Source organism: Thermobia domestica, chromosome 11 (assembly GCF_964235325.1).
Source record: "Thermobia domestica chromosome 11, izTheDome1.hap1.1, whole genome shotgun sequence".
Classification (NCBI taxonomy): Eukaryota; Metazoa; Arthropoda; class Insecta; order Zygentoma; family Lepismatidae; genus Thermobia; species Thermobia domestica.
Window position 1 is genome coordinate 63,851,814 of NC_137464.1, and position 15,933 is coordinate 63,867,746.

A 15,933-nucleotide genomic window follows, 5' to 3' on the forward strand; every position below is an offset into this window, starting at 1 on the left:
AATAGAAATTACTTTTCTATTTCACACATACCTACAATAACATTTGTCACGATGTTAGGCGATAGTCTATAATGCTGGTGATCCCATAGAACACAACAGGTGCTAAGGGTACGGCTTTTCATAGTGTAAATACTTTCAAAATCAGTCGGATATTAACCGACACTCCTTCTACAAATATTCGCTTGGAAATCGAAATTATTTTTCTATTTCATACATTCCTACAATAACATTTGTCAATATAAATATTTTACTCGATGAACTATGAATGCTTTCATTCTCGCTTAGTAACCTACAGGATAGCGCAGCATATGATCTCCAGCTCGTACAAATTACATTTACTCACATAGATAGGATAAAGTATGATAGAATGTTTTAGTATTTTTGCACCCTCAGTGTGGATAACGAAGACAAAGTTGATTTTTAGACATCAGACCACTTTCAATCTAGTCATTATATGACTATTTTTCTTTCTTCCTTGACTGATATACTGAGCAAAATATCTCAACAGAAAAAATGTACAGAAAGATTTATTTTGGTTTCAACAGATATCATGATTTAGTCGAATACCATGGACGAGAAATTATATGGAGAAATATGCTGTAAATGAAAAAGCTAAACACCTTTCTTAGCAGTGTATGGTCACAGCACGGAATTAATGGCAAAATAAAAAGCCCAAAATGGGCTACAGAACTGCAACATAAAAACCCAAAAATAGTACGTAAAATGACAAAATAAAACGAACGAATAAGAGCTTTTGAAAAAAAAGTACTAAATATTTAAAAAATATAATAGCCTATAATTGATTTATCAATCGAATAAAAAATAAGAATCTCAGAAATAAAATGTTTCATTTTGCAGTTAGTACTTCCAATTTAGAATTTTCAAAAACTTGCAAATTGTGCAACCCGTAAGGGATATCATCTAAGGATTCATTCTTTATTCTTCAGTTGTAACAATGAAACAAAATGATAAAACGCAAAAACACTGTTACACTTTATTCACACGCAGTTCCATTAGCAGTGGAAAAACATTCAAAGCAGAAGACATACTAAAATTACGTTGTTTTACACTATACTAAAAGTTTATTTTCACTTGAAAAGTTATTTCATATTTTTGTCTTCTGAAATTATTAATACTTTCTTAAGATTTTCAAACGAAAGACTGTCTCATATCAGAAAGAATTTGCTTTACATGTTAAAATGATCTTTCCACATCTACAGATGTCATTGGAGCATACTGGAAACAAGAAATCTGGGAAGGATTCATGTAATTTTCAATATCAGGATTCAGGTCATCAGCATCACCTTCCATAACACTAGCAATGTCGTTCAATTTTTGAAAATCTGGAAACACGGTCATACTTTTTCAATGTGCATCCTTGTATCAAGTACAAAATCAGATCATTGACAGCATGAATGAAGGTTTTCAAGCTTAGTAATAGCGTCCAGCAACTTTGCAAAATGTGTTGCAATGAAAGCTAGGTCCCCTTTCGAAGAATTCTTCTTAAGCAAACTTTTGCTATCTTAATTCAAGACGAATCATCCTCATCGAAGGCATCAATGATTATTTGATAGATTCGAAGTTCTCAGCATAATAGAGAACAATTGTAACCCATGTACCCTATCACGTTAAGACGGCTTGTGGTGAAAGCCGAAGTTTAGGGGTAGTTCGCTAAGAAACTTTCAGAAATCCCTTTTTCTTGCTGTGCAATTGAAGTACCATTTACTTTTTCCAAAACTTCTGATGCAATCAAATACCTTTGTGTACCTTCAGCCTCTTCCAATTACAACATTAGAAATGGAATAGCCTAGAATATCGCGTTTTATCAACTGGAATCCATATACTTTTGTTACCAACATTTTTACGGGTATCGTCAATAATTCTATTGTACGCGCTACCAACGTGTCTTTTTCAAAGATGAGACAGTTGTAACTTTTTGTTTTGTGTATTTCTTGAAAAGGTTTCTAGATGAAACATTTTCTAACTTCCATAAAGGAATGTCCGCGTTAACTAGCTTCACACAGTCATTCGGAAAACTGACGCGAAGTGGACTTTGTGAATATTCCAAGATTCTGAACTTTTTCACTAGCTGATTTGCATGTCCTTGCAGATTTGTTTTGCAATGCTTATATGGTGTGACACATAATAACGCTTCTTAGCAGAAGCCCATCGTTTCACATCATTTGTAAAACAGTACAGAACTATCTGTGCAAAACACACTACACTCAACTCACAAAATTTTCCATCTTTCCTGGAAAGGCCCATCCTCGGCATATTTTTAAACACTGAAATGCACACCAAAAGCATCTGTGTCACGCACGCCAAGGCTATTTCTTTAAAGTAAGCATCTCTGTTTATCTTTGTCATTTAAAATTCCAAGAAATGAGGACGTACTAGTATCCCCCTCCACATTTCAACGGTACTAAACTACTACTACTACTGCTACTAAACTACTACTGTTATCAGACACTGCGATCGCTTGGCCAGATAAGGAGTAGTCAAATATTTGGTGTACTGTCATTCGTGCGTGAATAAAAAACAGGGAAGAGAAAATGGGAAATAGCAACGAACTGTTTCTAAATTGTGAAATTGCACTCTTGCTGAATATACGAAAATTCCAATATGTGGCATTTTGCCATTAATTCCGGGATTTACTTATGATGAACAAAATATTATTGATGACAGCGTTTAAGACATTGCTTTTTCCCTAATTCTGTATGTAATATATATCTGGAAAACTGTGATCTAATGAACTTCACATTCTTGACCTCCTATTATGATTTATCTAGTTTCAAAACTTAGAACGTTTATGCTGATATCTTGCATTAAGTAACTTGTTTCCTATGCTTTCTTCACACATAATAACTAAATACTTACCATCCATACCATTAACTTCTTCGTACGCTCTTCGCTTGAGTAATGACGGGGATACATTATTAATGCTAGGCTTGTCAAACTCTGGCTTATTGGGAACGCGTTCATACAGAATACTACCATCTGAAAGAAGACAGAAATAACGTAAATACGAGATCATAGACGAATAAAAAACTTTCATTATAAAAATGGCTAAAATCAATGGAAAATTTTGTGCGCGTCTCAAAAGTTAACCACAGGCACCAAAATGAGCACGTTAATTTACAGGACATTCTATTTCAGCTTTCAGTGACCCACTTACAACGCACGTAGGCAAGAGAAGTTATTCACAGGAAAATGGGTTCTACACAACAGATGATGGCGGCCTTCATATACACAGCATCTCTAACCAGACAAGGGGATTAAATATTCAACGTCTTGAGTTCCATCTTTTCTTTTTCTTTCTTTCTTTCTTTCTTTAGGAGACGCGTACAGGATTCGCAGGAGACGTATCAAACTTCTGCTAGTCGTCAGTCGGTACATATCTAGACATCAGTTGCTTTAAGCATCGAAACTGCTACTAGAGACTTCACCCTGGTTCTCTCACCACGTATAGGTCTGCGCGGATGCAGATATCCGAACAAATAGCTTTCTTCGGATGCACTATTTTTATATTGTTTAATGATGGCGGATAAAATTGCGGATTCTAGAGAAAAGACCAGAACTCATATGATCATTTTTCGAAATATTTTAACTTCTGACTTCTTGTAGGAAAGTGTATTTAATGTTATTTCTGGTTAACAAAATTGTGTTTCGTTTGATTTTTTTTCTATTCTTTTATTTATTTATTTTGTGTGTGTGTGTGCGAGTTGACTCATTCTTCTCTCTCAATGATCTTTTTATCTTCTTTCCTTTTTTGCAGTTATGTCTTAAGTAACGAGATAAAAATACAGTAATGTGATCTTAAATTATTTGAGCGTATTACCAACCTGGCAATTTTCTCGTTTGAAATATCGAGAGGATCTTACGCAATTCTGTATTTTGTTACGTTAATTTTGTAATTTATGTCTACATGTTGTTAATTTAATTTTAGTAAAGCAAATTAATTTACAACTCGAAGTAATTGTATTTAATATGAACCTGAACTTGATCGATATACTATCATAGGGGTTACAGATGTACAAGATAGGTACTTACACTTACTATACTAGAAATTAATTTAAAATCAATTATTATAGAATATATAACTGTTACAGAACAATATTGTGTATATCTGTTATCTCATCTGTGGATATGGATAGAATGTTGCGGATACGGATAGAATGTCGCAGATACTATATTTTGTATCCGCTCAGACCTAGTCATGGAAGCAAAAATACTTGCTGGTAGCTCTGGTATTATGCAAAGCACAGGGTTCTGGTGCTGTTTTTCACTCTTAAGATATTTTGGAACAAGGAAGAATGACCGTTACCTAGACTCGAAGTTAGTACTAAGGAGCCGCAACTATTTACATAATGGAAAATAAAATCTAGTATTCTGCCGAGGTTATTCTCAAGGCTAAAATCAAACATAAGAATGAAAATAACGTCACATATGCATCGTTAGGTTTTTAAAGCATATAATATTGCCTTAAATGCATAAGTCGTAATGATTTCAGGTTGCGATATCTAACTGTTACTCTCTACAATTCACAGATGATTATATATACACATATAAACCTATTGAGAACTTTTTAACTTCACTTAACTTAAGATCCTTATTCGGCAATATACCACCCGCACCACCCTCCAAGTATAGGCAGAGACCACAACTTAATATCTGAATCACAATAAATATTCTTACCGGGTTTAATTAATCATCTCAATTCTCGAAAACCACCCTATTCTATGACCGCTGTCATTATCAAATGACCAAGATTAATCGAAAAAAAATGGGAGCAGTAAAATGTTTCCTATTTAATATTTAAGGTGTTTCTCAAAAGCTACTCCTCTAACTTAAAGACTGAAAAAAGGCGATCGGTCCATCAATTGAACCCGGTAATTTAGCTTTATCTTGCTTGTGCAGTACGCACTACGTTACTCAATGCGTCCTCTGACCAGCTGCATATTTTTACTCTTGAATTTGATGTTCGGACATTCAGACATGATCTGTACTGCAACTTCTGTTGTCTTTGAACAACACATTATTTAACACGCTGAACTATTTGATAGTTTGGAAAAAGTCGAAGATATATTAATGAAAAAAGAGCGAAGGAAAATATACCACTGAACTACTTACTGGAAAATTGTAACAAACAGAACTACAGCATTTAAAAAAAGGTACACTATTAGTACTTTCGCTAAAATACTTCATGATATACGGAGGGGAACTGAGGAGAAAAGAAAAATTAAATAACTGAGAAAAAGCTGTTGCGAATGTATGTGGGTGCCATGTTGAAATGCAGGCTCAGACGGTCACGTGATAGTGTCACCAGGTTGTAAGTGGATGAAGTTTATTGGAGAAAGACATAACACCAATATTTCATTTATCTAGGCTTTAGCCTCCCTGAAAACTTTCTACAGACATGCTCCAAACCTCAGAAACCTAGGACACAGTTCCTGATTCAACTTCCATAGTTTATCTTATTCAACAATTTCACATTTCGAAATTGCAATTAACTTTACAATCACAGGCACTGTCATAAGAACTTACATGCTCCCCCATATGTCAATCTTTCATGGGACACCTTGCACAACAAATACTCAGCTCATTACTACTTCAACTCTTTTCCTGGATTTGATTTATTCTAGCTATGTACATATATGATAAGGGAAGTAACATTTTAAATTTATTGTTCTTATTTCATAGCAATGAAAAGCAATAGATATTTTCCTATTAAATTAAATACAGATTAACAATTAAAAATTATAAATCCTGTATTGCACTGGCTTACTTCATTCTCTTCACGGAATATACTTACAGTAAGTTCAAGACGTTTAAAATTGCCAGGACAGATTTTTGTTCTTCTGAAAAATATATGCGCTATGGACTGAGTTTCAGTAATTTGTAAGCGTACTTCTTTTTTATTTGTCTAATATTAACTGTATTGTTTCGGTATTCCGTGACACACTTCTCAGCACACTTGAGCAACTGAAGTGCAATTCATTTCACTTCTTACAATTTTATCTTGCACTATTGCGTCTGCACGCTAAACGATGGTGAGGCCACAAAATCTGTTAATACGATAATGTAAAATCCTTGAATTCTCTTCTTTTGAATGTCTGGTGCTGTGAAAAACCTTATGCAGAAGATTTTTATGAAGACTCATAATTTTGTGCTAGTTGGTAGAAACCTTGCTCACTTTTAACAGACACTTTGTGAAGATGCTGTTACAATCTTGAATCTACGATAAACTTTAAGTGTACGATAAATGTTGATGATTACACACTTCTTGGATTTGTTAAATACATATAAATATTTACCTAATATTACGACGTAATTTGAGTGCCCAATCTTCTTCCGTTTAGCGAATTGACAGAAATCTTTTTCACTTGTTTGTGCTGCAAGGTCTCCTTGTGGTTTGTTGAAGTTTTGAATGGTTTACCTACCTTGCACATCATTGTTAACTAAGAACACAAAATAGTACAAGCTAAAATTCTAAGAAGTGAGAAGAATTACACGTCAGTCGCCTAGATCCGCTAAGGAAATTGTCAGGAAACACAGAAACAATACAGTTAATAGTACCTTAAATATTAGACGCAGTAAATAAAAAGAGTACGTTTACAAATTTTTATAAACATACGTCAATTCATATCCGTAAATAATAATCACTGAGTTCTAGATGGGGAGTTGGTGGAGAAAAAGATTAAGAAGAGACAAGGATAATTAATACACAGAAGAATCTTACGGAGGTTGGTAACAAAAATTCTACTCGATTAAATTGGCATAATTTAGAACCCAATGGAAGGAAATGGTTTTTCGTGGTGATGAAGCTTCCGGCTCTTAAGCCATAAAGTGAGACAGTGAATCAGTATTTGAAAATGAAATGAGATTAAAAAGAAAAGAATCAGTTTAATGTCTCACGATTATGTCCTATAGACTAAGGGAGACGAATGGTTAAAGTAAGTGAATCATGATGAAAGGACAGGTGGAATGAAAATGCGACAGAGAACGAGAGTAACCCGAGAAAACCAACGGACACGATGTTGTCCATCACAAACTTAGTAGGTCGGGAAACGAACCAGGGGCCCACACATCAGAGGTAAGCGCTCTACCACTGAGCCACCGTGCCTCCGAGTTAGTATCTGAGTTGAGTTGATTTTAGTTTAGCGTCCCGTTCAGTAGCGAGGCTATATGAGACGTGGACTTACTGATAAACGTGGAATCCGAACCACATGAGCTCCCGCCGGGAATCTATTTGAGTTAGTTCGATTATAGAATAAGTAACACAAAGTCTTTTAATTTTTAAAATAAGCAAGGGCGGTGAAGAATAGAGAGAATTAACTGGGTCGAACAGACAATAAATCAAGTAGTGTTAGGAAGAGTGGGGGAGATAATAACAATTTTAGATGTAACTGGGAAAAGGAAGGAACGTTGGCTGAGAAGACGTGTATCATGAGGATCATGCTATAAGGTATGTAGCATAAAAGAGAGAGTGTGGGCTAAAGAAGCTACAGTCAACAGAAAGTATTAAAACAGAAAGAAAATTCCTGACTGAAAAGGAAAAGTTAGCTAAGATCGAAGTACATGGAAGCTTCAAAATTTTGGGGAAGTGGCCTACAAACACTAGCAGAATGCAAATGATGACGAAAAAGCTCCAAGATCATACCAAGCAATATCAATGTGTTACACACATGAATAAAAATAGCAATGTACCGATCTGTATATGTCCCTACACTTACCTATGGGTGAGTCATAAGTACTAAGTGAGAAAGAGAAATAAAAATTACAGCAGTAGATATGAAATTTTTGAGAAGAGCTGCAGGAAAAACAAAGAAACAGGAATCAAACCATCAGGCAAACATTGAAACTTAAACCAATACAGCTGCATATTGCACAAGTTTAACTACGATGGCTTAGGCATACCATCAGGATGAAAGAGTACAAGTTTCCGAAACAAGATAGAAGGGTTAGGGAAGAAAAGACAAATTTGGAAAAGGGTTATAGAAGAGACTTCCAAGAGACACGACATCCAATGGGAAATAGTAGGATCTGGCGTACGAAAGAGGCAAGTAGCGAACTCTGAAAAACCTCGACCCTAAATGGCAGAAGAGAGCCAGAAGTTCAACTGTAACAATGTGAAATTATTTTTATCTGTACCTAAATTCACTGTCTTCTTAAGCTGCCATAAAGGCAAGAATAATTAAAATAAGCAACTCCTAAATTCACTCTTCTTAAGCTGCCATAAAGGCAAGAATAATTAAAATAAGCAAGTAGATAAAGAAAAAAATTAAAAAACTAATTACAGACAAAATGTCCCAAGAAATCTCACTGCCTCAAATCAAATTTATTTACTTAATATGTTCCATTCAATTAAGAGCTTTGTACAACAGACAAGTATCTTCACCTGGTCCTTTGGGTGGTCGCGGGAAGGCAATGTAGTCCGACTTTGGCAGTTTGTCCTTTTCCGTTGGAGCCAACCAATCTGGAACTGTTAAGTCGGCCTGTCCGAGAACAGTTGCAATATTCGTTACGCTTCCTCGTTCTTTTTTCCTGTACTTTAGTAATTCTTTCAGTTCCAACACTGACTTTCCGGCGATTTGTTGCTGACCTAGAACAAAAACAAAAATGAACTGTTAAATAATCCTATTCACTTCATATTAATACAATATTCATTTAGGTACTAATCTCTTATCCAAATATATGACACCAAATATAAATGAAATAAAAAGGAGATTCAGTTCCTCATCGCGAGCACCTTCAGATTCTTCGAGTTGAAAAATATAAAGAAGACTGGTAGGGTAAAAAAAGGATGCTTCTTAAATACAAAAATCTACAGATAAAACAGCAACTGAGAAATATAAATTACGAAACAAAACTTCAAATCTCCCAAACATGTACTTATTTCCTGTGACAAGAATAATTACTTGCATTTACAAACACAAACGTTATACACTGTTTCAACCCATGCGTGACATATGTGCCATCCTGTATAAGATGAATCATTTATCTTGGTATGCCCTTGTAACTTTTAAACTAATAGATAAAAAAAAAAAAAAAAAAACTGAAATTTGTAGTATACAAATACTGGCAAGTGGTCATTGTTTGACACTCCTCGTGATTCCACCAGGATAACAGTGTTGCTAACCCACATAAAGTTGTCTGTTTTCAAACAGCACTATGTTAGATTATCCCACATTTCAAATGTACGTGTTAAAAGAAAACTTAGAATGTTACATTTATCATTCAGTATCGTAAATTAAGGACCACCAGCATTACAAATTTTGGTAATCTCTACAGCAATAATAAAGCAAGTGAGACAGACGGGGCAATGAACATCCAAAGTACTTTAGTGTCTAATATTATAATCATGATATGACGGATTTCGAATGAATACAAAGTTACACGGGGTTGAAAATTTGACTTTTTTCAAAAGCCTTTATTCCGATAAACTGCTTAAGTACCCTATACAATTTCATAGATGGTTTTCAATAGACTGATCATGCAGCAAATGAATTTTGTTTTAAGCATGAACTCCATAAGCTTATTGAATTAAATTACTTAAAAATGTCATTATTGTAAACAGATTAACACAAATGAAGCAAAAAAAGTATTTTTCGTATATACCAGTATATACAACTCACATCTGATGCATGAACACTTACTTTTTAATTAAGTTTTATGCTAAATTATATTAGAATACAACTATATCACAAAATCATTCTTTAATTACTCTCAGAAGTTAGCACCAACATAAAACTTAACTATAACCACTTTTTTAGTTAATAGTACAATTGACAACAGTGATAGTCAAGTGGTAGCATTTATATTTTTCATTTCTAAGTATTAAATTGGCTGTATATATTATATATATATATACTTACATTCTTGTTTCACGGCGGGTATATTAATAGGCCAAAATGGTGCCCGAGCTGCATGCCGAGGTTGAACGATATGACGACACAAACGACGGGAGATTCTAGTCAGAGGTGTGGTGCAGAGATAAAAGGCAGTTCGTGTTTTCATGATTGGTCGAGGTGATCCAGATCTGATGGCCAGTCCATGTGCCGTAGCATAATGCCTTGCCAAATGCGCTTTTAACTTAAATTCCTGAGAAATAAATAAAAAATTATTGGCCATTGAACAATGTGAGAAAGAGTACATCGAAACTAATTCACAATTGTGAATAGTTGAAGCAATGTAAGATACCTTCATTTCTTCATACTTTCTCCTTCATCTCTTCTTTACTAACGTATTAAGGAAATCGAACAGTTTATTTTAAATATTTTTATGGAAGGTCCTCAAAAAAACTACTTTACTTTATATTTCGCTTATCATTATTAAATACAAACTGTTAGCAAAATAATGGGAACACCAGTAGTTTGCAACAATAACACTGAAGTTGTGAGTACATCGTCTGGTCATTATTCATGGAATGTTACGGGACAATCTATAATACGCTATGTGAGGTGGAACAGAGACGTATATTGAAGCAGGTAGACCGTGGTGATGTGAAATGGGAGGCCTCACTGAGTGCACGCTTAATTGGACCAAGTGTATCTAGGGTTGTCAGTGTGTTAGATATGTCGCTAGGAAGAGTGCTCACGGTGATGATAACGTACGGAGTGATGCCAAATTGTGAGTGCACGGTTAATTGGCCCGAGTGTTAAGTGACTGCAGATTCAATCGTACCTGGATAATCACAGTCCGACGCGAGTTGCATAAAATGAACATCCACGATTGGTTGCAATTTCCAAACCACTGATCATAGCCAACAACGCTTTAGCGTGAAGAAAATGGTGTTGAGAACGTGTGAAGTGCACTGCCGATTATTCAGAACTCACAATATAGCCTGATGAGTCCTCTTTCACCGTATTTCCAACATGAGGCCACGTTTATGTATGGCAGACATCCAAAGATACTCCGAACTGTCTCCTCCCTAGTGTGAAACACGGCAGGGCTTTATGATTGTGTTGGCGCGGTTCTCTCATATTCTGTGGGGCCTGGTTACGCTAACAGGACGCATTATTGCCCCTGATTAAGTGAACATTTTAGATGACCACATGCATCCTATGGTCCAGACGTTTCCGGCCAATGGCTCGATTTTCTACAACAATGCGAACACTAGTTCACAAGATCACAACACTATTGAAAGTCTGTCAATTCCTGAGTTCAGACTTTGAAGCAGACCTCCTTCTCCACTCTCGCTCACGAAGCTGAGCATTGCACTGCATAATGAATGGTACAGCATTCTTCAGCAAGTATCATTCATAGCATATATTCCTCCATTTCACGACGAATTAATCTATTCTGCAGACTAACAGTGGTCCCACGCAGTATTAATAAGGTAAGAAGCATTTTCTTTAAGTATTTCCATTATTTTGATAACCATCTATGTGTAAACAAAGTAAAGATTACACTCCATATTTAATATTTCATGCAATGTTTCAGATTTAATTAGCATCCTGAAGAACGGTAGTGGTTTCCTACATACAATTAGAACCATTTCGGGAACATACAAAACTTATCCACGAAGCGTACGAAAAGCAGACAAAAAAGACAACCATAATATGTATAAAGATTTATGATTATGTTAGTTTTCAGAATTATTATTCTACAAAGACATATATATTTATTTTTTCTTCTAACAAATAATCTACGAAGAAATTATGAGCAAGATGAGTACAAACTATAAATAATACAACCAATTTGACGAAACAGAATGAAACAACTTACCTTACCGCAACTAATTATGCTACACCTATGTGGTCTATGTGATGTCATACTTCCCCCAATTCGTTCTGTAAAGGAACATGTTAATTATGATTATGTTACACACCTACTAACTAATATATCTTTCAGTTTCGCTGAGAAGGTAAGGCGCACCAATTAAATTTGTAACACAATAATACAGCTTTTCATATATGTATCTTTGAAAGGCATATTAACATGTATTTGAGAATATCGAAAGGAATCCTGAAATGTGTTGTGCGACTGTGAACATATTTATACTTTGAAAAATTCGGTGGACAGTGATCCAATAATTTCATCATATAGCTAATATCAAGATTTCAGATTAATCGAAACACATAATATTCTTATTTTCAATATAGAAGTAAGGATGTTACCTCACTTTGTCTTCCTCTTTTGTTTCATTACTGAAAACCGTATTGCGATCTTATGATTGCCACGTGGACGCTTAACAACTACTTTTCTGCTTTTTAGCTTTTCTTATTCCCACTTCTTGTCTGAAGCTTTTAGCGAAAGTACTTATATAGTGTACCTTTTCTAGTGTGTGATTATGTTTCCACAGCTTTCAAGTAAGCAATTAATGTTCCATTCTGGCTTGTGGATAAATATTTATATATAAGTCGTCGAGTTAGGTTGAGTATTATATAATGCATGCTGTTTTAATATATTCATATGAATATATTAAAACAATATGCATTATATAATACTCGACTTCACTCCTGTGTACAGAAATAATTTTAGTTCAACAAATATATGCATATAATTTCTCGTAATTAGTTACATCTGCATTACAATAAAACAAATATGTTTTAACAACACAAAAAGGTTCCAAATATCTTAATGGAAAACTACACTTTGCAATATATATATATATATATTTTAATTGAAGACTCATGCTCAAACTGGCTCACATTCCTAATGATATCGTAATGAGAAAGTTAAAAAAAGAGAGAGAGAAAAGAAAGAAAAAAGGAAAGAAAGGAAAATAAAAGCATTTTTTGAGAGTATTGTAATACTTCGAATATTAGGTCCGAGTTAAATAAAACATGATTATTATGTACTACTTACCTTCATCAGACATGCTCCCCGACTTTTTCTTGTGATCTGCGTCATTTTCGCCTAGAAAGAAATCATTCTGTTATTCAAAAAGAATCAGAATTCCGTCACACAGAACATCTACTCATGAAAAAGTTTCACAACTTATGAAAAATGGATTAAATCTTTTCCAGACGTGATCGTTTCCCTGTAATCTAGCCATTTTAATTTGATCTTGAAGAAAAGAGCACGTTTAGGTTGTGAAAATGGTCGAATAAATTAACCCTGAAGATTTTTGTTGTTGCTGCTGCTGTTCTTGAGCTATGACTTACGAGGGCTGTTGGAAAAGTTTCTGCGATCAACATAATAATAAAAAAAAAAAAAAAGAAAAAAAAGAAACTCTGGAAATTACTTTCATGTTTTTCAAAGTATTTACCTACAAGATAGATACACTTTTGCATCCGTTCAAACCAATTTTAAAAGCATTTTCCAATCTGAGGCTGTTCGGAATGTGTCAACAATAGCTCACCACGCATCTTATTTTTCATGTCTGGGAATAAAAAGAAGTCTTTAGGTAGTAAGTCAGGTGAGTACGGACAATAAGTCATTAATTCAACATCTTTACTGAACATGAAAATCAACAGCTTGCTGTACCGAGTGGGAACTAGTGCTGCGGTGCACAAGAATGATGCGGCGATTTGAGTTTGTTTTACGTAATTGACTGATGATCTCTGGCAAACAAATTTATATCACTTCGCACTTCGATCTTCTGAAGCTATAGTTGTCACTTGTTCGACATAACCAAAGAAACAAGCAACAATTTGCTTGGAAGTATTCCTCGAACGAACCAATTTTGTTGGCTTGGACTCACATTGAAACACCGAACAGTGGATTGTTGTTTCAGGTTCATATGAACGGATCCAACTTTCGTCCCTTATAACGATGTAGTGCACCAAATTTGACTTACCGCAGTTGAATCTTATGAGCATTTCTTTACATCAATTGACAGGAGCGTTTTCGAACTTCGGTCAAGTTGAGTGGGATCTAACGGCTTAAAAGTTTCCATACGTTCAAGTAACCACGCAAATTATATGTATTGCTTTCATGTTAATGTTCAAGGATGCCTAAATCTCACGGTGTTTCAAATGCCGATCTCCCTCAATTATTTCACACAGCGTATAAACACTAGAAACAAACAAACAAACAAACAAACAAAAAAAAAAAAAAAACGTAAATGTACGACCTTCTCGAAATTCATCGAAGAAATGTGCACTCTCGCTGGAATTAGGAAAAACTTACCTCTAATATACTGGATGATGCTTTATCCCCCAAAATCAAACCAAGTCACTTGATGCTTTGTTTCTCTGTTAAACTACATTTGAAATAATTAAAATCACTGACCGAAAGTGTTAACGAGAAATTTCAATTTCTCACGCAAAGCTATTTCTTCAAACTGTTGAAAAAAATAAACTAATACACTTAAACAATCAAAGACAATGTAAACATAGAAAGGTACATTCTGAATTTTATAATAGCGATACACTAGCGCCAATGTCAGTAGTAATTTGAAGAAACTTTTCCAGTAGCCCTTGTACATAGAAATGTGGAAATAAATTAAAACAAGGAAGAAAAAAGACGAATTTGAATAAGAAACTACTGATATAGCTATTTGTCATGACAAGATACTGCAAGTCATAATATTTCTAACTGCATAATCTGATTTGTTAAGTTTAACTGTCTGTACCATCTTTGTTTGAGATTCAGTACCCTGAAATTGTCTTTCACTCTTTCCCTTGCTATAACAGACTGTCTACTAAAATTCCGAAATGGAGCTTCGTGACTTTTTGGTGGCCTTTTCTTTACCAAATCATAAAAAATTTCCCAACATTTTCAAGAGCGAATTTGAGTGCGAATTAGGCCGAATTTTCACCCATGCGATAGAAACGTACTTTGCTTGCGATTTGGTAGCGTCTAAACCCGACCATAGACGTTTTTGGTGGTGAATTTTGACGTTTTATAGAACAAAATTTTCCAATCTGCATTTACATTTGTAGTTACAAAAAATCGTGACCTAAAAGCTAAATTTCGTGACTTTCATGACCGTTTTCTGATTTTGTGACTTTTTCGTGACCGATATACACCTTGTATAACCACTTTTTTTGTATATATTTTAAGTAAAACATATGAACTCGAAGTATGGGATAAAGATGTAGCCTTAAAAAACCGTCTAAATACAGATAATGTTGAAAATGCTATGAGAAAACGTAGTGATTAATTAAAAAACTGAAAACTGATTTTGTCTATATCGTTTCATAATCGAAATATGCTGATATACTTTCGGGAAGGTGGTGGTGTACAAAACAAAAGCATTCTATATTTAATGGAAATGCTAACCAAACTGCTGGAATGTATATGTTGTTGAAGAACAATATTAAAATGTTTGAACGTAATTTTCTATTATTAAAGTATTAGTTGTTATTTTTAAGACCATACTTTTATAGTCTTAGACATTATAACACATTTTGGAGGCTTAAAAAAAATAAATAAATAAATAATAATAATAATAATAATAATAATAATAATAATAATAATAATAATAATAATAATAATAATAATAATAATAATAATAATAATTTACAAAATCTCCTGCACACTGGCTATTTAAAATATTTTTTTAGAAACACCTGAAAATTGAAATAAACTATAGTAGTGTTTGTTAACATTTTCTGCAATAAATTGAAAATATGTGTCCATAAAAAGTAATCTTGCTTCATTTCTATTATTACGCAATTATTATTTATTATTACTAAAATATCCTTACCTATCCTAGATGGAACCTTCAATCCCCCATATTTCTTCCAATACAGCCAACAATTGTGGCACAGTTTACACTGCATATGAGATGGACCCCACGCATACCATTGGCTAGAAATTGTAACTGAAATTAAAAGAAAAAATACGGTAGTATTATACCCTAGTAAACAAATACTTCCGCTAAGCTACAATAAAATGTACTTGATCTATTCATAAAGCTACTATTTTACGAACTTTCTCATACAAACACACCAGATTTGACTATCTGAGATCTCTGGCAAGGATGCGCCTAAAACATTAGTTAAATTGGTTCCAATGAAAATTGGCCAGACCAACTTACAA

At 34.2% G+C, this 15,933-nt stretch overlaps 1 protein-coding gene across 3 annotated transcripts in view; it reads right to left on the bottom strand.

Annotated features, from left to right (window-relative positions):
* The window catches only part of MTA1-like (metastasis associated 1-like), a 211,053-nt gene that overhangs the window by 23,274 nt on the left and 171,846 nt on the right, over positions 1-15,933 (bottom strand). For 2 of the 3 annotated variants that reach the window (XM_081730471.1, XM_081730470.1), the window contains exons 11-16: positions 15,599-15,715; positions 12,811-12,861; positions 11,728-11,792; positions 9,876-10,101; positions 8,399-8,602; positions 2,878-2,997 (exon numbers count right to left, since the gene is read on the bottom strand). In XM_081730471.1, coding sequence (XP_081586597.1) covers positions 2,878-2,997; positions 8,399-8,602; positions 9,876-10,101; positions 11,728-11,792; positions 12,811-12,861; positions 15,599-15,715 — 783 coding nt within the window. The remainder of the gene's footprint in view (positions 1-2,877; positions 2,998-8,398; positions 8,603-9,875; positions 10,102-11,727; positions 11,793-12,810; positions 12,862-15,598; positions 15,716-15,933) is intronic. The other variant, XM_081730472.1, reaches the window with a different exon arrangement.